This window comes from Sceloporus occidentalis, unplaced genomic scaffold (assembly GCF_023333645.1).
Source record: "Sceloporus occidentalis isolate IW3139 unplaced genomic scaffold, rSceOcc1.0.p SCAF_12, whole genome shotgun sequence".
NCBI lineage: Eukaryota > Metazoa > Chordata > Lepidosauria > Squamata > Phrynosomatidae > Sceloporus > Sceloporus occidentalis.
The window spans coordinates 23224741-23251477 of NW_028316992.1; the positions used below are offsets into that span (position 1 = coordinate 23224741).

General features: G+C 41.5%; 1 protein-coding gene across 7 annotated transcripts in view; it reads left to right on the forward strand.

Moving 5' to 3' along the window:
- Window positions 1–26737, forward strand: part of MLPH (melanophilin) — a 105044-nt gene that overhangs the window by 17182 nt on the left and 61125 nt on the right. For 4 of the 7 annotated variants that reach the window (XM_089477858.1, XM_089477857.1, XM_089477855.1 and 1 more), the window contains 3 exons: window positions 4278–4405; window positions 21856–22077; window positions 24173–24330. In XM_089477858.1, coding sequence (XP_089333984.1) covers window positions 4296–4405; window positions 21856–22077; window positions 24173–24330 — 490 coding nt within the window. In that variant the 5' untranslated portion in view covers window positions 4278–4295. Of the gene's footprint in view, window positions 1–2066; window positions 2129–2686; window positions 2747–3056; window positions 3078–4277; window positions 4406–21855; window positions 22078–24172; window positions 24331–26737 lie in introns of those variants that run through there. The other 3 variants (XM_089477854.1, XM_089477859.1, XM_089477860.1) reach the window with 3 other exon arrangements.

The window sequence follows — 26737 nt, forward strand, 5'->3', positions numbered from 1 at the left end:
ACCATTCCATTTCGCTGACGTGAGAAGGGATGTCACAGAATGTGTGTGATCATTGTCCTCCAATTGCGTGATAGTGATGGGAGCATCCCAATTCTCTCCTGTTACTTTTCTGTCACTTTTGCCTGTGTGATAATCTCCACTGAATCCGTTGTTGAATGTTGAGTCAGCGATTATTTATGTTAATCCTATTGGGCCTATTCTAGTTAAGATTACAGAATGGATTCAAACTCTCGGTTCCTTTATGCGACAGGAGAGTACACATTAACACAAATAAGATTAAGATTTAAGAATCCCCCCCCCCCCCCCGTGGTATCAATTCACAAAAAACAAGGGAGGAAACAATAAAAAGCACCATAATATTGTTTGTGTTCTATTATGTCACATGACAACTAACAAGTATACAGTCGGCCCTTCTTATACACGGATTTTTTATACACGGATTCAAGCATACAAGGTTTGAAAATGTTCCAAAAAAGTATAAATTTACCTTGATTTTCCATTTTTTATAAGGGACACCATTTTGCTATGTCATTATATTTAATGGGACTTGAGCATACACGGATTTTGTTATACACGGGGGATCTTGGAACCAAACCCCAGCGTATAACAAGGGTCCACTGTATTTTCTATATCCTCCCTCCCTCCCTTCCTCCCTCCCTTCCTTTCTAAAACAAAAATCATTTGTTTCTCTTGTTTGTAAAGAAAATACATTACTTCCTTGTGGATTTGGTTATACTGTATTACAGTGGGAAACTAAATACATTACTTTCTTGTGGATTTGGTTATATTACATTCCAGAAAAGATGTACGGAACCAATTGCCCTTCTTGTTTTAGAATAATAGGGCTCGGTTGAAATGAAACTACGTTTTGGTTTGTTGATAACAATTTTAATTCAGAGTCACCAAGAGGCCTAGATTTATTTTTTCATATATTTAAGTATCCCAACATATATTGTCAGACCATGGCTTGCTCTCCCCCCCCCCCCCCCCCACCATTCTGCCTTTCAGAAATGATAGGGACTGCATGAACTCACACTGAGAAAACTTGGACTGATTTTGTAGCATCAGCAGACTGAATTGGCAAATCTTTCTGTCTCTTCTTTGGCAGTCTTATGAAGTTCATTTTATTAGTGAACTTTCTGTTGAAGAAATAGCCAGGCTTTTTTTTTACTTCTAGAAAAAACTCTACACAGTTTTTAGTCTGCCTAGTAATTAGAAAGCCAGTTTCCCGTGGAAATCAGCAAATAATTTATTTATTAACTGTTTTTATGTTGTTAAACATACAACAAGAAACAGTCAAAATGATTAAAAATTAAAATGCAGCTAAAATACACATTACTCAGACTAGAAATTATTTTAAAAGGCCAGATGAAGAAATGGATATTTGCCTGGTGCTGAAAGGATAATAAAGATGGAACCAGGCAAAATTCTCTGGGAAAGCTCTTCCATAACCTGGATGACAGTGCCAAGAAGCCCTCTCTCCAATGGTAGGGTATTCAGAGTAGGACAGGGACGTAGCCAGGATTTTGGGAAGGGGGGGGGGGGTTTCCAGACTAAGTGCCACCATTATGATGGGGCTAGGACATGGCGGCGCGGCGGCGTGACCATTCATTGTATCTAATAGAAGGGGGGGTCCAGACCCCACCCACCCCCCTTGGCTACATCCTCTCAAAGGACCTCAGACTCTGAGTTGGTAAGAAAGCAGTCTTTCAGGTATCCTAGTACAGTACCAAGCTGTTTAGGGTTTCAGTGCTTAAAACCTGTGGCTACATTCATAGTTGTTAATTGCTTGGGATTATTGTATGGTCTTAGGAGAAGCACCATGGTGTAATGATTTGAGCATTGGACTACAACTCTGGAGACCAGTGTTTGAATCCCCTATCGGCCATGGAAACCCACAGGGTGGCGCTGAGCAAGTCACACTGTCTCAGTGTCAAAAGAAAACAAAGGCAAATCCCCCCCGAACAATCTTGCCAAGAACCCCCCCCCCCATAGGTTCACCATGAGTCAGAAATCACTTGAAGACATACAACAATTATTAGGACTTATCCCATATAAATCATTTGTGCAAAGGTTGTAGGGAGCCTTGATCGATCTGAATTCTATAAAGCTGTTCGTCATGACCCAGGTATGAGCACCCAAACAAAATGTAGCTCCTGTTACTGATGGGCAAAACTTGGAAATGTTGACTTTACAAGTCTCAGAATCCTTCAGCCATCATGCCACCATACACTCCTCCTCCCAAATATGTTTAAAAAGGGATTTTGTCAGGTTCTGCCAATATATTTCTGATCCGAATTTGAAGTGTCGGAATACTGCAGCATTATTAGCCTACCCAGCACCCTCTGGGTGCATACTCTCCAACATTTCACTGAAGAAAACCAGGATGTGTGGCCTAATTAAGATGGCAAAAGTTATTAAGGAGGAAGAACACACAAGCTGGGAGAGGCTGCCTTTTGTCTGGGCCTACTGGGAAGGGCAAGATTCCACATCTCCTCTCCCTCCTGTCAACTAAGCACAAACTACTTTTGTACTTTGAATTCAGTTTGCATCAACTGAAGTAAGCTGATGGCAAAGGGGCAAAGTGGGGGGGGGGGGGGGAACAGACATTTTTTAAGCAGCTGAGAAAGTGAGAGGACAGAGAATTAATCAGGACTGTTCCTGCCAAGTCCAGACTGTTGTATCCAGGTTTTGACCAAACATCAGAAGGCAGACAGTGGTTGCGCCAGCGAGGGATTTTTACAATGTGTGTGTGTGAGAGAGAAAGAGAGACAGCATGCAAAAATCTTTCTCACAACCCCACCCTCTGATTCTTAGACAACGGGCCACACAGCAAGACATCTGACACTTCTCTTTTGGTTGGAAGTTGCAAGAGCATTGATCCTTAAATTATCCAGTTCCCAGACTGTTTAGCAGTCTCTTAAGACCTGAGAGCGGGGGTGTGAGGAGTAGCATTAGATTCAGTAGCATTACAGAGTGAGGGGGGTCCATTCTCCCCCTCCTTCTTTTTAAGCAAGGGTGGGCACCTTGCAGGGTGACCAGATGTCACAATTGCAAAGGACAAGGCACCACAAAATGTAAGACATTCAAGAAAAACATAGGGCATTACCAAATAAAAGCTAAAAACACTAATATAAATATAAATTCATTTAATATGGTTTCTTTACAGCTATATTACATATACTGTATTTTACTATGTACTCAGCCATATTTTTCTGAATAATTTATCTTTGTTAAAATGCCTTGTTGGCTTGCAGAAGGCTTACAGAACTCTGAGCAAAACAAATGCTTATAATAGTACTTTATTTTCAACAAACCCAAGACTGAACTACATTTAAATTATTACTTTTTTTGTAGTTTTCCCATTTGCTCTTCCTCAATCCAAATCACATATTTTTGTCCCCGCTTCCCCTTGGTGCCACTACTCTTCTTCAACAATGCAGATCCTCCTTTCCTTTCTACGTCTTTGTCAGAAAACACACACACACACACACAAATAAACCCGGTCAGCTACAGTCTTCTTACCCCTTCCCCTCTCCGCATATGTTGGGCCGGGATCCTGCCACTCAATAGTTTTTCTATAGTCATTAGGGTGTATTGTTGCAGGCTAAACCAATGTAGTCATTAGAGTGTATTATTGCAGTCATGTTTATTATTTGCATAAAACTAAGAAGCCCTTTGTAGCAGCAGTGGCAGTCATAAATCTGTTGAGCTACCTCTTGCTTGCCTGCTGTGGCACCGGATGACACAAGGACAGGTTTTATGGCTCAAAATAGAGAAAATTTTAGAACTCCTCCTGGACCCCAAGACATAAGTTTGAAATGCAGGACATGTTCAGGACAAGCAGGCCCTCTGGTCATCCTGGTAACTTGTAGCCCTTAAAATGTTTTCGGCCTACATCCCAGCAGACCTAACCAGTATAGCCACTATAAATGGGAGCTGTAGGCCAAAACATCTTGAGGAACACATGTGTGCACCCCTGTTTAAAAAAAAAACAGTACATGTTTATACAATCATCCATTCACATATGGAAAACATTTAAAATGAAATGAATTAAGCAGTTACACATCAAAGCCATTGTAAGTACTGAGGATAGACTATGGTTACTCAACACGATTTCTGTGCCCATGATGATCATATAGATTTTGACAAAAATTTACCCACATATCCCAAATGAATAGTGTCCTGCTTTAATGACAACACATTGCCTCAATATGAGTACCTTTAATTAAGACTTGTTTCACACAGTTTCCCTTACTTATGTTCTTGGCTTTCAGGTGTTCTGCTCTCTAACGATGGGGAGGAAACTAGATCTTTCCAAACTGACAGATGAAGAGGCCAAGCATGTCTGGGAAGTGGTTCAACGGGACTTCAATCTACGCAAAAAAGAAGAAGAACGCTTAGAGTGAGTGTATTAAACATGGAGATCTGCACTGGAAATTCTTTGAGGACTCTTCAAAGGAGAATGGAAGGCAGGCCTGTGGTTTTCAGATTCACTTCAAAGTTCACTTAGTTTGAACTGCTCTTAGTAGACACATGAAAGATGTTATTAAGAAGGATTGCCAGATCTAAACAATGTCATCATAAAAATGGTTCTGCTAATAAAAATGCAGTTTTATTGAAGTGTCAATGAATTTCAGTAATCACATTTCTTCTACAATGCAAATGGTTATAGTATATGGCGGTGGGGGGAGGCAAGAAAAAGTAGCCTTGGGGAGACAAGGTTTAGGAAATGTCTTAGTGCAGTGATTCTTAATTTGTGGTCCATAGACCTGCAGGGGACTTCTGATGTTCTCAGAGGGGGCTGTGAAGGCTTGAAGGTTGCTCAGATCTTCAGTGGCCATGTGACAGGAGCCAAAGCAAAGACAGTTTGGTGACATGGGCTTGTCACCTGGCCACTCCACTGCAGGGAGGAGGCAGGCTGAGCAACTGAGCAACAGCAGAGCTGATGGCCGGCCAGCCAGCCTTTACCCTTCTCTGTTTCTCTTCACTAATAACCGTAAAATTGAGCTTCTAAGATTGCAGAAGCAGCTTCTAGTACACCAGATCACCTGAAAAGCACAATAAGTTGCCTGGGAGTTTCAGATGGGGTACCAACCTTTTCTTCCAGACTCTCAGTTACTAAAATCAGTGTTAAGGAGGGCTGCCAAACCCTTTGCTTTCTTGCTTGCCCACCCACTCTTTCTTTCCCTTCCTCCTGCTCCAGTCTCCTTCCCTGATGAAAAAGGGGGGAAAGGGGGAGGGGCTGAAGGGTTTCTTCCACAAGTGACAGTAAAAGCAGGCTTCTTGAAGGCTGGTGTTTGGTTGGGGCACTTCTTTCCTTCATTTCCCCCCTTGTTTCCTCCCCCTTTCCAGTCTTTCCTTCATGAAAACCCTTCAACACAGATATGTGTCCATGAATGCTGTGCAAACACCAACATGTTGCTTCAGAAGGCATGCACACTAAGGAAAGGACGGTAAATCTGATCCCATGTGCGAGGTTGGTGTGGTGCTGAAGAATCAGCTGTTTTGTCTCTCCCCCTTTCAGTAGGGCGTAGGACAGTGGTTCTCAACCTTCAAAATGCCATTACCTTTTAATACAGTTCCTCATGATGTGGTGTCTCAGTTTCTAAGACCAGAGGAAATATGTGTTTTCCAATAGTTAGGTAACCCCTGTGAAAGGGTCAGTCGACCCACAAAGGGGGTATGACCCACAGGTTGAGAACTGCTGATGTAGGAGAAGTTGAGATGGTGGTGGTGGAGAAGGAGGTGTCATGAGGCAGGTGTAGTTGCATCAGCCAAAGGCTAGAGACATAAAGGTTTTTTTGTTGTTGTTGCTGATTTGAAGAAGAGTTTGGAAGAAAATGTTAAGCCATTGTATCTCCTCAGGTTCTTTCTGAGGTGTTCCATATTTCTCATAGAAAAGGGGATAAGGAGTGAAAGGGCAAATGCTATCTACCTGGTTGGCTGGATGTCAGCTCTGCTGTTGCTCAGCTGCTCTGCCTGTCTCCTCCCCATAGTGGAGCAGCCACATGAAAAGAGCCAAGGCAAAGGCTGGCTGGCCATTCATTCCACTTCAGCTGCAAACACATTGGCATTAATTACTCTCCAGGCTCAAATGCTGGTAGGAATGAACCTTTGGGTTGTGGAGATGTTCTTCAAAACATAGAGCGCATCACTGATAATAAAAGAAGTAGTTTAGTGGGAGTATCAGCCCTTTCTTCAGAGCAACCAGTAGTGATTCACATCTCATGAATCTACGCTGGTCCTCGGCTACTATTAGCAATTGCATTTTTATCCCACCCTTTCTACAAAGAACTCAGGATGGTGACTGTATTGTCTCATTGGCCCTTTACCATTCCATCAACTCCATTAAATAAGACTGAGAGATAGGGCCCATACAGACAGGCCAAAATAAAGCTGCTTCGTGTCACTTTGGAGGTATGCTGTTTAAATGATGCATGCGTCCTAAGAGGCCAGAAGCCATACCAAAGCCAGAAGTCATACCAAAGGACTGGAATGCAGCTTTGGTGCAGCTTCTGGCCTCTCAAGATGCATGTGTCATTTAAATAGCATGTCTCCAAAATGACACGAAGCAGCTTTATTTTGGCCTGTCTGTATGGGCCCGTAGTGACAAACTCATGTACGTTTTATGGCTGGGTGAGGATTTGACAAGTCTGCCATCATGCCCTGGTTTTCATACCTGTACCTGTCTTCTGACTAGCACAGGAATATATGTAAAAATTCAGCTATGCCAAATAAATATATATGTTTTTTAGCTTAGGAAACAAATTTTCCATATCTTTGGATGATCCACTTAAATTTCAGCCAGGTGCTAATAGTTCTGATGCATGTGCTTGACGCCTTAGGATCAGTGTGACTTAAGAATGCTTGACTGTGTGCCAGTCATACTCATTGTATTTACATTATTATTTAAAGTGCACATATTACTTTTTCTTGAGCATGGGGTTAAAATGGATTCATCGACAAATATGTCAGCAGAGCTGCCAAAATAGAACTATAGCAGTGGAAAAAAACTATTAATCAAACAATAAATAATCAGATAACAGAGGAGTATAGAATAGCAAATATTCTTTTTCTTTTTTCTTTTCAATTCTTGCAACAAGACTGGAGAATTTAAATGGTTAAGAATTAAAGGTCCCTTTTAGCCTAAAGAGGTATAAGGTTTTTACTAGTCAGAAGTGCAATACTACACAATTAAAACAAATAAATTATATGCTTTTAGAAAACTAGTCTTTTCCTTGATGAACAAAGACAAGGATGGGAAAGAAAAGCATGCAACACTAAGTTCTAGGAAAGTGAAGGGAAAACTTAATTCAGTCCTGTTAATGGAATTATTTATTTTAAGGGAAGCAGCAGGAAGTGAATCATCAACATGGGAGGGTCCTTTAAAGAGTACTTTTATATTAATGACTTTACAATATCCATAATCAGAAAAAAAATATTTTTCTATGTCCATGGTGAGCAGACTGTGCTTTGAATGGTCCAGGAGAAAATGCATTTCTAGCATGACTGCCAAGATTTCTAATCCTTTCCCTGAACAGATTCTGTTATTTATATTGCTCATTCACATTAATCCTTGCAGATCCCAGAAAAGTAGAAGAGATATTATGCAAATAATCATACAGCTGCAAATCTCTGGGTTCTAGGAATTTTCTGACCTTGATTCTTTGAGAAGTAGGGAATTTACATATTAATTTCCTTTTTTTTTTATGTTCTCTATATGGTAAGAAGATGCCATAGGAACATATGTATTCATTTGTAGGCTACTATCATCACAGTGGCAATGTGTTGCTATTGCAGAATTGGCTTATCAAGTGTGTCTGTATTTGCTTGAAGGTGGTTGCAAGCAGAAATCCAAATGGTTAAAATTAACATTCATTCATATATATTATCCCCCTAGATCAGAGATAGCCAAAGTGGTTGGTACACCCTCCTAGAGTGGTGTTGGAAAGAAGGGCCAGTAAGGGGGACAGGGGGTGACTGGGGGGTGGTGAGGGAAAAGGGGGTGGAAAGAGAGCTTCAAAGTATTATTGCACAAGAAAGCGAAATGAATCAGCAGCTATTATGACCATGGTGGGAATGTGAGTTTCATGAAACTTCTTTTCAGGATTCTCACTGATCATTCTGTGTGGTAATGTCTCCTTTGTGGGGGGGGGGGGGGGGTGTTGGGCTATGTGGCCATGTTCTAAAATTTATTCCTGACTTTTTGCCTGCATCTGTATCTGGCATCTTCAGAAGGTGGTGGCATGGAAGTGTGTGGGGCATATATACTGTGTGACCCTTGGTTGAGAAGAACTGCTTATCATGTTAATCTGTGTGTTGGTTTGTTGGTAAATGGCAAGACCACAGGGTGGGAGGATATGTGAGGAGGATTTGTGTCTATTTTGATTGGTAGAAAAACACCAAACTCAAGACTCAGCACGTGCAAATAAACATCATCCTAGGTCAGGGGGTTTCCCAGCAGACAATGGATCACTAATTGAATAGACACAAATCCTCATAGCATATACTCCCACTCTGAGGCCTTGACATTCACCAACAGACCAACACAGAGATTAGCATGCAAACTTCCTCTCAACCAAGGATCACACAGTATATATACCCCACACACCTCCATGCCACCATTCTCTGAAGGTGCCAGACACAGATGCAGGTGAAATGTCAAGAATAAATTTTTCTACAACACAGCCACATAGCCTGAAAACCCCACAAAAAACTATGGATGCCATTCATGAAAGCCATCAATGTTCTTCGCCACAAGCTCACTCCCTTAGTCACATCTTTCACTGGTGGTGGTGGTAGATGGGAAACTCTTGCAAGGCTTTGAGACAGGACATTGCTTTTATGCACAGCACCATTTTGGGGCAGACCGACTGGAGCAAGGTGTTAGAGCACTTAGCAGTGGGTGTGAAGCAGCCCAAAAAGGATCTTTCAGATTTGGGGCCCTACTTAATCTTTGTGCACTTTGCTGGGACTTGGCTGGCAGATTGGAACTGCTCTGAGGCTCCTGTTTTCTGTCATCAAACAGGCCGAGAGAAGAGGTAGCAGAGGAAACAATGCTTGGATGTTGGGGGGAGTGCGACTTCAAGCTTTGTGGGAAAGGCATGTCTCTGGGGAAGGAGAGGGTGGTGTATTTGGGGTTGATTCTTGGAAAGAGTCCTTCACTTTGGAACAGCTCCTGTAGTTAAAATCTCTCCCTTTCCCCGTCCATTCCACTCTCCAGTCCAGAGCATGTGGCCTCTGTAAACCCACAACACACACACTGGCTGTGCCCCTCTCCACCCCAGTGAAGAAGGATTGAGAGTCCTTCCTCACCGGGGAAAAGCTTCTTCCTTTGCACTAGGTCACCTTGGGAGCAGCAACCGAGCAGCTGGCTGAGCAGTGACTGAGAGGCCTCTTGCCCACCCTGGCCTTTGCTGGAGGAATGACATTAGTGAGAGGCTTTTCAGGTGCTGGTCAGCCAGCTGCTCAGTTGCAGTTCCTAGGGTGAATGAGTGCAAAGGGAGCAGCAACTGAGATTGGTTGTTTTAAATTTGCAGTAGAACAGTAGACCTAATGTCAATAAATATGCATGAGAAAATTACTTGAAGGCACACAACAACAACAATTTTCTCTGCATCTTCCCTTATATGTTGAGAAGACTGTTTACATAGCTTTACAATGCCTATACTTAGTAGCTCCCTAATCTGGCCTGGTCTGAAGTAACTGAACTTTACAGGACCTTTTGATAAGGAGCCCAAGATAAAAGAGGGAGGCACCCAAAAAAAGTTTGGAAACAACAAAAGCTGCAGTGGGATGCAGTCAGGCAGAGAAATTAGCATGAACCAGGGTCCATAATGCTATGGCAAGAACTATTGCTGGGAGATTATGGCAACTGTAAAAAGCAGTGCCACACTGACACAAGGGAGTTTACTGCACAGGTCCTTCTCGGTCTGGCCTCAGAACGGAATGGAAGGGGCAGGAATAAGTGCAGAACGAGTGGGGGATGGATTTTACTGCACACAAAAGTCCCCATTCCGTTCCGTTCCCCTCTCTTCCATGCCCATTCTGTTCCAGAGGAGGAAATTTTTGAGAACTGTTCAAAACAGTTCTCAAAAACAGTTCCCTTCTGGAACGGAATGGGCACGGAAGAGAGGGGAACGGAATGAGTGAGTGGCTTCCTTGTGTGCGGTAAAATCCGTACCCCATTTGTTCCGTTCCCTTCCATTCCGTTCTGAGGCTGTCCCTGGAGCCCTGTGCGGTAAACTCCAAGCTATTGTCAGCTGCATCTGTGAATAGTGTGTTTCAGACTTAAGATTTCCTCTGTGACTGAAGTGCTGCCTGAAGCTGGTTGTTTGTAAAAAAATCTGTGTGAATGGGTTTGTTTGTGACTGACACTGGTAAAAGTTGATAGCTGATTAGAAGATGGTTCATATATAGCCAGTGAATCAAATTTTAAGTACCAGAGCTATGAAAGAGCAGAGATCATCTTGTATGAGTCAATAGGTTTTGGAATTTAAAACTGGCCTTGTGTGCTGGTGAGTTTGATTGAATCTGACAGGGATCAGCTTTGTTTCTTTCTGATCACTGCCTCTGAAAATGCTCTGAGTGTGGTGGAATCCCAGCTAAACAAATATTTCCCCTGTGATTTCTAAAACTGCACAGTGCCAAGGACTGGATCAGATAAGCTGGGATAAAACATTTCCAGAAGTTCCATTAAAAACTTTAATGCACTTGTATCAGTACTGTAATGATAGTCTGCCCGATAGTCTACAATTTGATAATGAAGGCAAATTTACTGCCTGACATTTAACATTGCCCAGTTTCTGTAACCATGATGATATCAGAGTATTTAAATATGTTTGAGACAGGAAAGACAACATGGTTTCCAAAACTTAGGAGCAGTTTAGATGTGGCAGAAATCCTGTTCAGATGCCTGTAACTATAGTAATCATGGGAAGGCATTCCACTCTACCCCCTGACCTTCCAATACTGAATGTTCTGCCAAGTGCAGTTAAGGGCTTGAAGCCGCCCCCCAAGATGCCTTGGGGCCGTGGCAAGCACACATCACAGCCCAAATCCACCTGGAATCTGGGCCAAATAGGGGTGGGAAAGATCCACCTCTATTTGGGCTGTGTTTAAGATGCCACACCACAGCTCTAGGGCGGCTTCCACATGTATGGCATGTCATGCCCGCATATCATCCCCCCCAAGACATCTTCAAGCTCCAACCATCTGATTGACTTCAATATTTCTTGGGGGCATGTGGCATTTAAACGCCATGCCCCTAAGCCACCGGTAAGCTGGCTTTTAGAGCCAGTCTGTGTGGGCCTTTTGTTGTCTCCCTTCAGATCTTCCTGCTCAGTATATGGAGGTTCACTGTGGTGGAAGCTGTTTGTGCAGACTGTGGTTCTCCATACTTCTGATTATGAATGCCTGAGCATGGTGAAACATGTTTATTCATACATGTTTCTCTCCCTTTTTAGTATGGTCAGGGAATACTTTGGATTTCAAATTACTATTACTATTATTATTATTATTATTATTATTGGATTTTGGAATACCTGTATTTGCATATAAGTACATAACGAGATATCATAGTATAATCGAATCATACAGTTGGAAAAGACACCAAGGGCCATCCAGTCCAACCTCTTTCTGCAGGAACACACAATCAAAGCACCCCTGACAGATTGTCATGCAGCCTCTGTTTAAAGACCTGCAAAGAAGGACACTCCACCACTCTCCAGGGGAGTGTGTTCCACTGAGATGGGACCCAAGTCTAAAGACAATTTCCATTTATGTTTCATATACATCTTATACACATAGTCTGAAGGTTAATTCTGTGCAATATTTTAATAATTTTGTGCATGAAACAAAATTTGTGTACATTGAACTATTAGAAAGCAAAGGTGTAACTATCTGAGCCACCCATGGAAAATCTTTCGGTTTTTCGTGAGCCAGTGTGGTGTAGTGATTTGAATGCTGGACTATGACTCTGAAGACCAGAGCTTGAATCCCTGCTTGGTTATAGAAAGCTGCTGGGGGACCTTGGGCAAGTCACACTCTCCCAGCTTCAGAGGAAGGCAAAGGGACCCTCCTTTTTTTTCCAAGAAAAGCCTGTGAGGATCACCATAAGCCAGAAACTACTTGAACACACATGACAACATAAAGCATATTTACACAGTTGTAGGAGTGTGATAGAATATAGTAGGGTCCAGAAAAATGCAAATCACAACATTTGCCCTAAATTGTCAAAGGTGTACAAGGTGAAACAAGTCACTGAGATCTTTACAGTGGCCAGTTAATATTGATGTGTGAATGCAATAAATGTGCTTCTGAAAAGTCAGTTTCCTGGGGTTCAAAATTCTCTCTGAGAAGATTCCTTTAGATATGCGAAGTAGCCATGAAGCCATTGTCTTTGTTCATACCACTGCTAATGGCTTCTGAAGATACCTAGATTGTGGGGAAGTCAAGGGTATGTGGAATCCAGTACCCATGCTACTCTTTCCCCCCCACAGGTGTATATGCTATACACAGAGAAACCAGGAAGAAACCACAGTAGTTGGCAAGGGACAATAGGGGAAAGTCTAGTGAGCATAGCCCACTGCCATCCCACCTGGTAGCCCAACAAAGCATTTTATTTTTATATTTTTTGCTTTTGGATATTCAATTAAAACAAAGGGACACATGTCCCATTTAATCAATGGGCCATGAAATGGACATTACACTGGTGTATGGTAGGTTACTTTGTCCAAGATTCTACATTGCTTCAGCATAATGTAAATATTTGAAGGTGGCATTATGTTACACAGCTCCAATACAGAATAAGAACATAGTGCAACGCATGTGATCAAAGGTCAATGCACATGGCTGACAACTTACCTATTGATCATATATGTGTATGTCATTAGCAGGATGCTGGCCAACATATGTACATTTATCTGCACACCTGTATTTACCCCCTATGATTCTTCCCAGTCCAAATATCAGGATTGTATTTATCAGAGAAGCTTTCACTCATGAATCATCTGAATGAGAAAATGCACACCCCATAACAATTTGTTTAAAAATACTACCATGGTCATGGTTTTCCAAAGAGTGTGTATGGTTTGGTGTGATGAAAGGAAGTAGTGTAAAGGCATAAGAAGTAAGCTGTATAGCAAGAAGCTACGTTTTTTTGCATGTAATATATTCCTGAGTAAAGAAAGATGTGAAAAAACCTGTGTGTGCTGCTTTGGGGTCTGTCATTGAATAATGGCAAGGTAATACATGCAAATAAAAATAATAATGTTATGATCGTATCTGAATTTAGCATTTAAACAGTGAGCTTAAATCGCATTTCCTTGCTATTGATTTCACTGGCAAATGCTGTAGCACATGGACCTCTTAAAGGAGAGACATTGGACTTTATTACACAGGGGAAATCGGGGGTTTAAACAGTGAAAATCGTGTGAAAATCACACAATTGTGATTAGCATTTTCACACGACATCACAATTAAAGTGCCATTATCCCAGGAATAAACAGGCAATAAATGCAACAAATCATTCATGGAATCCCACTGTGTGACCTTGGGTGAGACCCACACTTTCAGTTGCAGAAAACCCCATGATGGGTTCGACCTAGGGTCACTGTAACTGGAGTATGACTTGAAGGAACACAATAACAACTTTCTCTGTACCTTCCCTTATATGTCGAGAAGGTTGTTTACATAGCTGTACAGAGTCTGCACTTAGTGGTTCCATAATCTGTCCTGATCTGGAGTGATTGTACCTTTCTGGATCTTTTGGTAATGAACCAATGTTAAATTAACCAAAGGGTTTCCCATTATACCTTTTAATAATATATTTCCATCCTGGGATATGCTGCTGTCTGATGTTTCCTAAACACATACCTTCCACAGCATGACGTACCTTTTTTTTGTACTGACCAATCCACAGCCCCTTTTGGTGGAAAGCATCACTGGATTCTGTTTCCCCTGTATCCCCAGAGCCTTTGTGTAGCTTTGTTAAACTCAGTGGATTTATAGCTGTGGGCTTGTTTATATTATAGCTTCTACAAGTTGGAAAAGAACCTTGATAAAGATTTAGACTCCAAGCTTAGGCAAAATCACTTTCTTTAATGGGTGTGGGGAGGGCAGGGAGACTTTGCTGGTTAGGGAACTCTGGGAGATGTAGACCAAAGAAGATTTTTTTCCTAAGATTTGAGGGACCTATGTAGCTCTTGAGCACCTCCTACTTCTTCCAGGCTTTTGTGAAATGTAAATTGTATTTTATTTAATGTAGTTCTGTATCACCTCCCAGTCAACAAGGGCTCTGGCAGTAGTGGACAAATGAAAACCGGTTAAGACAGTACCAAGTTAAAAACATATTTTTCAATACATTAAAATATTCATTTAAAGCTCTAAGAGCAGTCTAAAAACATTCCTACAACCCAGTTTTGAAACTGTTAAAAGAGCAGTTTCAAACATTGAATGCCATATGGAGCAACACTTTTGGATTTCAACCAGAAGCTTAAAAGCAATAGACCCAGCCTAACTTCCCTGGGTAGAGAGAGCCAAGTCTAGGCACTTCATGACATCGTGTTTTTTTGTTTGTTTTTTATGATATATATAGATAATACTAGCACAGTCTTGGTTGCTTTAAAAGCTCATCACTTTGGATAAAACTAGGTACCAAATTATCAAGTGTTTATGTGACATTTAATTTTTCTGTCTGCTTTAGTGCATGATTTCCCCTAGCTAAGGTCAGCACCCTTTTGTTGTTTGTGGAGGATACTGTACTGGTCTATATTTCCAGATGTTTGCTGAAACAGAAATAGGAAACATTTCACTGAAGTATTATTAATTAATCCACCTCAAGAGCAATTCTAGTTATCCAGTAAGTGAAAATTTTCCAGCCCTGGCTACATGAAACTAAGCCTTCAAGGGCCCGTCCTACTAATCAAACATTACACTCACTAATCTTAGCCCCAAAAGCAAACACAGTGTGGTGTGTTGCTAAACTGAAAACAAATAGAAGCCTATCAAACAAGTGGCAAATCCTGTATTAAAATGACCCGGCTGAAAGGCATTCACTTTGAGTAGAAGCGATCAATTGTGTTTTTGGTCATCCCTCATTGATGTCTGAAGTCTGGCTTGAAATAGATTTTCTTCTACATTCTAGTACAGGCTGAAACTTTCCTGTTTTTACTGGCAACCAAGAAGTAGTCTTTTCCTGTGAAATACTTTGTGCAAGTGATGGTCATTTATAGCATTATTAGAAACAGCTCACATATTCATGAACTGTTCACATCATGTTCATATTTTGCTTTGTTATCTTGAATTCTTAATGTTTTTGAGAGTTAAACAATTTGGCTATAATGTTAAAGCAGACAGGAGGCAAGACAATGTGTCTATTCCAAAAATACTTTTAATCTGGAGCTGCCAAGGAAGGAACTTGAAAATGTATGTCTTAAAACGTGTTCCCTGCTGCTGATCAATTGCTCTGTCAGTGTTTCCCCCCAAAACCCAATACAAAGTTCAACATTACTATTAACATGTAACTGAATAGATTAACCAAATATAAGGATTCCTATGTGAGTATGCATTTTAGTCATTCGGGGATATTTTCAGTACAGTTAATATACAGTAAATTAATTCATGTTGAAGTAGATCTGCTTGGTTAGTTTGCAGCGTTGGGGGCTGAGTGCCCAAGGATGTCTAGAAATCCCATTTAAAGGATTTTTGTTTTGAAAAAGACATATAATCAGCAGATGGAAGTAGGGACAAGGTATTGCCTTACAGACAATTTCATTGTCTAGAAAGTGGAAGATGCAACAAGGGGATCAGCTGTTTTAGATCTAATCCTAACCAATAGATGATGACCTGGTTAATGGGGTGGAAATGCCATGGGATCCGTAGGTGGAAGTGACTATGTTTTCCTGGAATTTCTTATATCGCAAAAAGGAGAAGCCAAGTGTAATCAGACATACATTCCAGGGGTTAAGAAAACTGATGTCAGTAAACTTTCTTGGTAAATACTGAGAATACTCAGTATATTAGGTAAATATACTGAGAATACTCAAAATACTCAGTAAATACTGATTTCTCATGGTAGGAATACTAAGGGAGAAGGGAGGTCATGATGGATGGCCGTTTCTAAAAGTAAGATTTTGAATGCACAGTTTCAAATAGTCCTGTGAGGAAGAAAACTGGGAGGGGTTTAAAGAAACCAAGATGGATGTCTAAAGAGCTTTCAACTGAGCTGAGATTTAAAAGGGACATGTACAAGAAATGGAAAAGGGAGGAAATCACCAAAGATGAATTCAACAAAATAGCCAGAATGTGTAAGGAAGAATTCAGAAAAGCTAAAGATCAGAATGAGCCCAGGTTTGCTAGAGAGATTTAAAACCTCATAGTTATATCTATAGCAAAAAGAAAAACAAGAAAATGGTAGGGCTGCTGCATGGAGAAGATGGGGAAATGCTAACAGGACAGAGAAAAGGCAGAACTACTCAACACTTTCTTTGCCTCAGTCTTCTCCCAAAAGGAAAACAGTGCTCAACCTAGGGGAAAAGGAGCAGATGATGTAGTAGGGCAAATGCAGCACAGAATAGGTAAAGAGGTAGTGCAGGAATGCCTGGCTACTCTAAGTGAATTCAGGTCTCCAGAGCCAGATGAACTTAATCCAAGGGTATTAAAGAACGAGCAGAAATAATCTCAGAGCCACTGGCAATGATCTTTGAGAATTCTGGGAGAACAGAAGTCCCAGCAGGCTGGAGGAGAGCAATTGCTGTTTCCATCTTCAAAAAGAGGGGGTGAAAGAGTACCACCCATTCAGACTGACATCAATATCAGGAAAGATTCTAGCAGATTATGAAACAGTCAGTAAGCATTTGGAAAGGAATGGCATGTTCGCTAAAAGTCAGTGTGAGTTTCTCAGAAGCAAGTCATGCCTGTCTAATATTCGCTCTCTTTTCTTATAGAGTTACAAGCTCAGTAGATGAGGGAATGCTGTGAATGTAGAGTATCTTGATTTCAGTAGGGCCTTTGGCACGATCCCCCATGATAACCTTGCAATCATGCTAGTAAAATGTGGGCTAGACAATGCAACTGTCAGGTGAATTTATAGTTGGTTTAATGTCTGAACCCAAAGGGTGTTCACCAATTGCCCCTCTTCATCCTGGAGAGAATATTGGGATGCCATAGGATTCTGTGATGGGCCCAGTGCTATACAACATCTTATCAATAACTTGTATGATGGAATAGGGGGCATGCTTATCAGATTTTCAGATGATACAAAATTAGGAAGGGTAGCTAATATCCTCAGAATTCAAAATTACTTTGAACAGATTAGAAAGCTAGGCCAAAACTAACAAAGTAAATTTCAACAGGGACAAATATAAGGCACTGTACTTAGAGAGAGAAAAATGAAACACACAGATATAGGATGGGTAACACCTGGCTTGACATCAGGACATGTGAAAGAGATCTAGGAGTCTTAGCAGACCGCAAGCTAAACATGAATCAACAGAGTGATGCAGCAGCTTAAAAAGCCAATATGATCCTAGTGTCAGAATCCACCTTCAGTCAGTCATTCAAGGTGCATTCTGCCATAAGGTTTGTAGAGATGATGATGATAGATAGATAGATAGATAGATAGATAGATAGATAGATAGACCACAGAGTGGGGGTCAGGGAATAGGTTCTCACACACAAATAGGGAAGAGATAGATACGCATATGGAGAGAGGAAGTAGAGATATACATAGACAGTCATTTTGGGAATAGGGGCTGCCACCATGAGGAATGGGCCGGATGTTCACGTATTCCAGATAGGCAGTTTTATGAGGGGTTGTTGGGTAACTGATACCAAAGATGCATACAGTTGGGAAACCAACTCAAAGGGAGGGGCAGGGGAATTGTAAAGTGCTGTCTCTATTTGGAGTTCCTCAGATTCAGCAAAGACGTGGCCAGGAATGCTTCTACTTTATAATAAACTTTCTGGTTTACCTGAAGTTTGTTGTGGATTTTTGGTCAGAGCAATCCCAAGTCTCACACCTAGTCTGCATCAATAGGAGTGTAGTGTCTAGATTGAGAGAAGAAATAGTGCCATTCAATTCTGCTTTGGTCTGACCTCATCTGGAATACTGTGTCCAGTTCTGGGGCCAAAATTCAAGAGCGATATTGACAAGCTGGGATGTGTCCCGAGGAGGGTGACCAAAATGATGAAAGGTGTGTAAAATGTGCCATATGAAGAGTGGCTTAGGGAGCTGGGTATGTTTAGCCTGTGGAAGAGAAGGTTAAGAGGTGACATGATAGTTATGTTTAACCATTTGAAAGGATGTCATATTGAGGATGGAGCAAGCTTGTTTTCTGCTGCTCCAGAACTACGACATGGAGCAATGGATTCAAACTACAGGAAAAGAGATTCCACATAAACCTCAGGAAGAAACTCCTGATGGTAAGAACTGTTTGGCAGTGGAATATGCTGCCCCAGAGTGTGGTGGAGTCTCCTTCTCTGGAGGTTTTTAAAACAAGGCAGGATGGGAATCCTTTGATCGTTTAATTCCTGCTTGGCAGAGGGTTGGACAGGATGGCCAGGATGGCCCTTGCAGTGTCTTCCAGCTCTGTGATTCTATGATGCTATTGTTGAATGAATGGTTTGCTGGACAAGCATCAATGGAGGTTTCTCAACAATGTATCCGGCCCAATGCTTCAGCTGGCCTTCAGAGGGGTGTCAGATATCAATATTTGATCATGTACAAGACCAGACAAACCTTGTTCTAATAAGTTGAACTTGGGAAAAATTGATAGGGATGCCACTTTTGAAGAAATGGCTGGCAAACAATTTTTTCTATGTTGTATCCTTGCAAACCAGAGAAGAGCTTCTTTGATCTCCTGCTCAAGAGAAAGCCTGCCTGCCCTGGTTGGCGAACCACAATCTGGTTGGGTGGCAGCTTAAAGAGCTGCATTGGGAGCCTATGCTTAGAGCAAGCACCTTGGTAAGGATGGCCACAAGGGAAGATAGTGACTTCCTAGTCTAAATCCCATTGTTACTCCTGAGTACAGTAGACCCATTGAATCAGTGGGATTTACCTATCTGTTGACTCACCATTCAACAGTTGATTCAAGAGATCTACTCTATTTGAGATTAACCAATAGGATTGCATTCCCTCTATGTCCCACACACCCTGCCCTCCTGATAACCCAAGATATAGGTATTGTAAATATATAGGTAAATAAATAAAACAAGATAGCCCATTCAGAGACATTGCGAGCTACACAGTGAACATTCTAGGGATTGTGCCAGTGTTCGTGACCATTTGTTTTGGAGACAACTTTTCTCATCCACTACATGTCACAATAACCTCTCTAAGACATATGCAGTGAGACCAGCTTTTTGCTTTGTGACAGGCAGCACCACTCCATTATTGGCCGAAAATTGCAACTAGAAGTCACTTCAGAGTCATTTCTGGGTTTGTCCATGCCATTTGAAAGGGATTTGGGGAGTGTTACAAATGAACCACTCTGGATGTCTCTAGGACCTCACTGGATTGACCTTCCCCAGGCATTTCTCCCCTTCAGATTGAGGATATGGGAAGGTCGGGGAATAAGTATTTTGCCACATGTGGACCACAAAGCATACTTTCTCCAGCGTTGTTCTAAGGCACCACAAGACATTTTATTCCATCTGTGTAACTTTTACTGAATGTGACTTAGAGAGAGGGAATTTCTTCTGTATGTTAAGCCACACAACTGGGAAATTGCTTGCCTGTTCCTATTGCTCTGATGGAGCACGATGGTGATTGATGGGTCATTCAGAGCCCAAATTTACACTAGATAGACTAAGAGACTACAGTACTATGAAGTCACCTTAGCATATGATGGCCCTGTATTTGTATTTGATTATACATTACAGAGCTGCCATGACTGGAAGCCCTGTTTTAGCAGGCTTATATGTGTGAAGGTCTGTAAGCTGTCATGTGCATAGCTCCCAGTTTAGCTCTACACACAAATGGGCAAATGCCTGCACAGGATATGAGTCTAAAGATTTTTGCTCTCCCTGTCTTTCTCTCTGTCCTTGTGCATGCAGAGTACACATATGAATACATATGAGCAACTACAATGACCAACAGTTCATGTACACATATACATTGCATGTGTTGAATGTGATGTCCAAACTTACTTCATAGTATGCAGATTAGAAAACTACTTCTGTGAAGCAGTTTGAACAGTGTAACTCTAAATTATGCAGATATTAAGTATTTCTAGTACATTAGATGAACATGAAAGATCAATTCAAAACCTTTGTTTAAAGGCCATCTGCCTGTACTTTGAGCACTGTGGTTTTAAAATACATGGTAGACAGTGATGTTATAGTTGCATCATTTAGATAGCTATAGATGTATGAAAATCGGTAGTGTTTTTCTGGGTCGCTAAGCTAAACAATGAATGTGGGTTTTGACAGAATTCCATAATGGTTTGCCAGTGAGCAGTGACTCTGTGTTCCCACACAGTCACCACTGGCGCCCGATCAGTTTAAGGACTAAATGTACAGAAATCTGCCAGACCAAGTTCAGAGGTTTTCTCAGTGGCTTCTGTTGCCCAGATTCAGAACTGTTTTTCTAATGTTGTAGGGGAAAGCCCAAGCCTGTCAAACTTCCAGAAAAAATGCAAGATCTAAAATAAAATAAAATGAAAAATAAAATAAAATAAAATAAAATTGGACAAGGCATTATGTAGCCAGGGATAAATGTTAAATTGTCTTAGCCTTGAGAGAGATGGTGGGCATGTAACAGCAGACTTTTGCAGATTTTTTTTGGGAACTGAGGGGAGAAGTATTATTTTAGCCAAATGAAAATGCAAATGGAATGCTCAGGATTGATATCTTTAACTGATGAGAACTGAGGAAAAGTGCTAGCTCACAGAGCAATGCTAGCCTCCCAAGTACATTTTGTGGAAGGAGTAGCCTTAGGCAGGGTCCCTCCCTCTCTCCACCAGTGAAGAGTTCTGGCCAGGGTAGACTCCACTACTTTGAAGGCCTTTGTACACCTGTAGGGAACTCCTCAGGTGCACCTTTATCCCAGTGCTGTTCCCTTGTCTAGCCCATAGAACGCCCCAAGATAGAGTGTGGAGGCTGCCTTGGATCCAGCAGATCTGAAAATGCCTACTTTCCTTTGAGGGGTCCCAGGATTGAATGGAAATCTGATATGTGCTATTTAACCATTCAGCAGTTTTACACCAATACAGAGCTGTTGTGTCAGAATCTCATCTTATCATACAGTGGGCCCTTGGTATCTATTGGGTTTTGGTTCCAGGATCTCCTGTGGCATGGGGGATCTATGGATATTCAAGTATCATTCAAGTCACAGTGGAATAGTAAAATGGTGTCTCTTATATAAAATGACAAAATCAAGGTTTGCTTTTTGGAATTTTTAGTTGAATCTGTGGATGAAGAATCCATGGATACAATTGTATACAATTTGAGAGGTAAACTATTCAGGAGTTTACCACATTGCTAAAAAAACTCGACTTACCCCTGCCACTTTATCTTTTGGGATAAAATCAGGCATTATATCATACACAAAATGGCACTGACCGAGGGCAGCCCACATCACTTCCGGCTAGAAGCTGCGCTCGATTTTGAAAAGAGGCTGGCTGAGCACAGCTTCTAGCCAGAAGTTTGCCAGGCTGCACTCAGCTGGTGGCATTGGTGGCATTTTGTGTATGATATAATACCCAACTTTATCACAAAAGAGACTTCAATGCGGCAGGGGTAAGTCAGGTTTTTTAGCAATGTTGTCAACTCCTCAGTTGTCTGTTGTTGATGATTTTCTTTCATAATGAATTTAATGTATTGTGGCATTAAATACTCCTTTTCCCCCCAAAGGGAACTGAAAGGCAAGATTGAAAAAGAGAGCACCAAGAGAGAATTATTGTCAGATCAGTCTCACCTAAATGAGACTCACTGCATTCACTGTCTGCAGCCCTTCAAATTCCTGGTGAACAGCAAACGTCAGTGCTTGGACTGTCATTTCTATACATGTAAAAATTGCAGCCGCTACAATAAAAAGGAGCAAGGTTGGGTGTGTGATCCATGCCGCTTGTCCAGGTAAGTGGGCTGAGCCAGGGAACCACAAAAGTGTGTGGCCAAACTAGACACTAGAATGGGAAATACCTTGTGCTTTTACTACTGGAATTTCTCATACTACAGGTTTCAGGTTTATCCAACTCTACAAAGAATATTCATTTTTTTGCATGAATTATCTCCAGGTTTCCCTTTCTACTATATCAAAACAAAATAGAAATTAAAAGGTGATAGGAAAGGAGAGGTGCTGTGCTGTAGAACTTCTTTCAACAGAATCCCACCCTTTATTCAAGGAACTCAGGGAAGTATAAATGTTTCCCAGATTTTTGGTTGATATGTTAACCTTGTGAAATAAGTAAACGGGAAGCGAGCTTTTGCTTGAGGATCACAAAGCTGGGCATCAGTATGAACCCCAGTATTCCCTGGTACCAGTACACCATTTAATACTAGCTGTCTCCCTTACTTCTGTTTTGCTAGATATCTGACTTCCTACTCCCACATCTTCCAACCATGTCAGTTTGGCTGAGACAGTCATGATTCATTCTATATCATCTTACTTTTTTCCACAGTTTTAAAAATATACCAGTTTTTTTCTCTTTTCCCTATTTGTCCTCAACTTACTTCCATTGCTGCAAACTGAGGGGCTCTACAGGCTGGCACTTTGTGCCGGACTGTAGGCACGGTAAGGGCTGAGCATCCACACGCTCAAAACCCATACTGCACGGCCTGGGTACCATCTTGGTGTGCACCCATTTTCTGGGACACAGAAAGATCCCACCCAGAAGCAGGTTCTTTTTGGTCACTCCGGAGGCCACAGCATGTGGTTTCCACGGCCGCCTCCTGGGGCAAAACCAGGCGGCGTTGAGTGGACCCTCTGTAGAGGCCCTGAGTTCACAGTGGAAAAGTCTTTTGTACTCAATTTACTCAGCAGAGTAGAAGGGAGAGAGGAAGGTGAAATTTTGCTCTTCCAAGGACCCTCAGACATAAGCAAACTGTTGTGGCCCCTCCTAGTTTGTGTGCTATTCCTCATTAATAACTTTTGCCATTTTGACCAAACTGTAATATTGCTTGGCCAAAACTGTCCCAGTTTTCATCTGCGAAATGCTGGAGGGTTAGCACTCCATGTATTCATCAAAGAAGAAAATGGCTTACAGGTACTTGCTTTTGCTTTCTCATTAATGGCCACATGACTGAGGGTATGGCCATTCATCTTTGCAAAAGGGTAAATATTTCACATCAGGTAGGTGTCAATCAACAGAAGATTGTCAAAATATTAATGCTTTATTAACAAAATAATACTTTATTAATGTGATTAATATTTATTTTATTAATATTTTAATATAATGCAAAGTTTACAATTCATTGTTCTATAAAAGAACCTGAATCAGTGTTAAGCTAACATCCCCCAAGTTTGATGTTTGCCTTTAAAAAAGAAATGTGAGGAGACTTTGCCCTATTTTTCCACAATTCTTAGTGGTGTTCTCTGCCATTTTCTACTGTCCTCTCTCTAGTGCTGCTTCAGCAGTCATCTGTGGCCTCAGTTTCCTTCCTCACACCTGAACGCTAGTAAGTCAGACTTAACCTCATCACTGGGAGTTGAATAGACCTTTCTTTTTCTTCCTCTTCTTTTTTTTTAAAAGGAGGGGTTTCTTTTAAGCTTCAGTGAAACTTTTCACAAAACTGACCCCTCTATTTTCACTCAGTACCAATTTGTATTATCTCAAGTTGAGAGGATTTAGTTGCTCAATCCTCTCCTTACCCCAGAATACTTCTGTGCACACATCACTCATATGCAGAGTATTTTAAGCCAAGAAGATGGAGCCTTCTATGCATCACATTGTTGGCCTCCACATGTTGTGACCAGGCTATCCATATCCCCTGACAAATGTACTTCAAGCATCGACACTTATGTATAGGGCTCCTTCCTCAAAATGTGGAGGTAGGTGTTGAGGTTCATCTTACTTTGTGACTCCATGGCAGGAGCAGTCAACCGCCTGCTGTTAGCATGATGAATATATTGAGAGAAATTGTCAATGGAAATGTTTTAACTTAGCAAAGTTTGTAATTTATCCATGCTAGTTGATGGAATGTATCATCCTCTCTCTCTTATCTTGGACAGGATTGTGAAGACTGGATCTCTGGAATGGTATTATGAGCATGTGAGATCCCGTTTTAAACGATTTGGAAGTGCTAAGGTGATGCGATCTCTCTATGGCAGGATGACATATGGTGGACAGAAGATGAATCCTTCCTTGCTTGATATGGGCAGGGGTCTTGGTGAGATCATCTCAATAATCTTCTGTAGAGTTCTCTGAAGATCCCACATAATATTGGGTACCAAATTAACTGTCACAACCCATCACTATAATTATCTCTGTGTAACTAAAGTCTATTCCCACACATTTGGAATTAGTGACATGGCTCCCAAGCCAGAAAGTGGTTTTCTAACTGGCCTGATTCCCAGCACTTTGGTTCTTAGAAATTAATCACCACTGTTGAGTAGTTTGGAAAAACAGCAGTGAGCTGTTTGCCCTTTTTCTTAATACTAAAATTAGAAGCAACCTCTTAAAACTTAACTGCTGTCATTTTAAAGTTAATATAGCCACAGTTTTGATGATTGCACCATTGGTTGCAACTGCAACCATTTTCACATATGTTTTAGGAGCGCTATTGATATATTAACTATTTAGGGAGTGACTTTAAATCTGTGTATAGTATATGTATCTGAACAAAATATATGCGGTCATGTAGCTGATTAGTCTGAAATTGTACAGCTGTTCTTGGGTGCTTCCAGATGTAGCTTTTATTGTGCAACAGCCCTTTTACTCATTCACTGAATTTTATGAGAGGGGGATTCAAATGTCATAATCTTCCATTTGTAACTTTCCCATGCTTCCCCACTACTTCTCTCTTTTTTTCTTGCCACACACACATCTTTAAATATTTTTCCCATCTGTATGAAAGTACCCCTTGTGCTCATGTCTGACATTCTTCTAAAGCACTACCAAGTATGTACCTGTAAATTCCTCAGGGCATATATTTCATTATCTATGATGAAGAGTTCCAGTTAATGATAATACAAAGAATATGGAAGCAGCCATATCCTACCATGCTTTCTTGTTCACCTACTTGGGTGTATTATGGATAGAGATATGGTCATACAATTAAAAAAAAACAAAGCAATTTTAGCACTGAAAATACTACAGTGCTACCTCGGGTTACGAAATTAATTCGTTCCGCGGCTCCGTTCATAACCCGATACATTTCGCAACCCGAAAAGGCTTTCCGTTAGCGCTGGAAAGCCGCTAGCCGCGCTTCGCATTTGAATTTCGCGCCGAAACGCGCCGAAATGAATTTCGTAACCCGAAAAATAGTTCGTAACCCGGAACAGTTTTTTCCAATCTAACTTTTTCGTACCCCGGAAATTTCGTAACGCGATCAATTCGTATCCCGGGGTACCACTATACACTGTTCTCTCTTGGCCATAGAGATAATGGGTATTTAAACTGTTTTTCAAGCATGACAGGGTCCTGACAATTTCCTCCACACCCATTTAGGTAAAACAGAGGATGTCTGCCAGTGCTGAAGAGTTGGCCTCTCTTTCCCAGTACAATGATTCTGGTTTAGATTCTTCCCCACCCTCCAGTTTAAAAAGACTGGAAGTCTGATCGATGCCAGCTGGTGTCTTCCATGCCAGCGGGTCAGTACAGTGACTCCCTCATATCTGTAAGCTAGCCACCTGCAGATTGGAGCTCTCATGGAATGCCCTGCCCCATATTAGCTAATGGCACGTACTGATGGGCACACTGATGTGGGTGTGCACACATCGCTGCTCATTGACTGATACGGGCTTGAGCGCCTGTGTTTTTCCTCATCCGTTTGGGTTGGTGATTGAACCAAAACCCCACTGATGGGAAGGGCCCACTGTAAATGCATTATGGGGTTTAGTCCAAACTTTCAAGGAGCTGTCCAAGCTGCTTTGTCCTATTCCTAAAAGTGGGTCAACATCATAAATATCTCCATAGAAGACAGAGCTAAAACCTAGGGCCAGTGGCAACCCCCTGTAGACATGGAAGCCTCTAGTTGCTACTGGATCTGAAGACAAAGCTTGCCTAGTGTGAGAGGAAGATTCTCTGGAATGTTGTGGGCTATCTGCACAGGGGCAGACTAGATGGGCTTCTCTGGTAAATTTCATTGACTGAATTTCCTTCAGTCCCTTAAAGATTGTAGCTTGAACTCCCTTTTACTTAAGCAAAGCAAGAAACTGCTATCAAAGCTACCTATTTTGCACTCTTGTGAACTGCTGCACAAGCATTTGGGAAACATTACTCATGACGATTATCCTCCCACTTAAAGTTCTTTGGATCTAACTCAATATTTCAACTGTAGCTGGAACATACTTATTTCCTGCTGGCTTGCCTGGGACACATTGACCTCCAGCATCTTTCAGTGAAGCATTCTCCAGTATATCCAAAGAATGTTGCTGGTTACACCATCTGTTTGTGGTTACTACTTTGTGTCTTGTTTTCTCTGTTTGCCTCTCCATTTTCCTATTGTATCTGTCCGATACTCACACAGCAGGCTACCTCTTTATAGCTTAGGGGAGCCACTGTGTAATGAAGACCTTTGGACATCCTGACAGCTTGCAGGCATAGCTTGCCTTACCAAATAGTTTTCTGGAGCC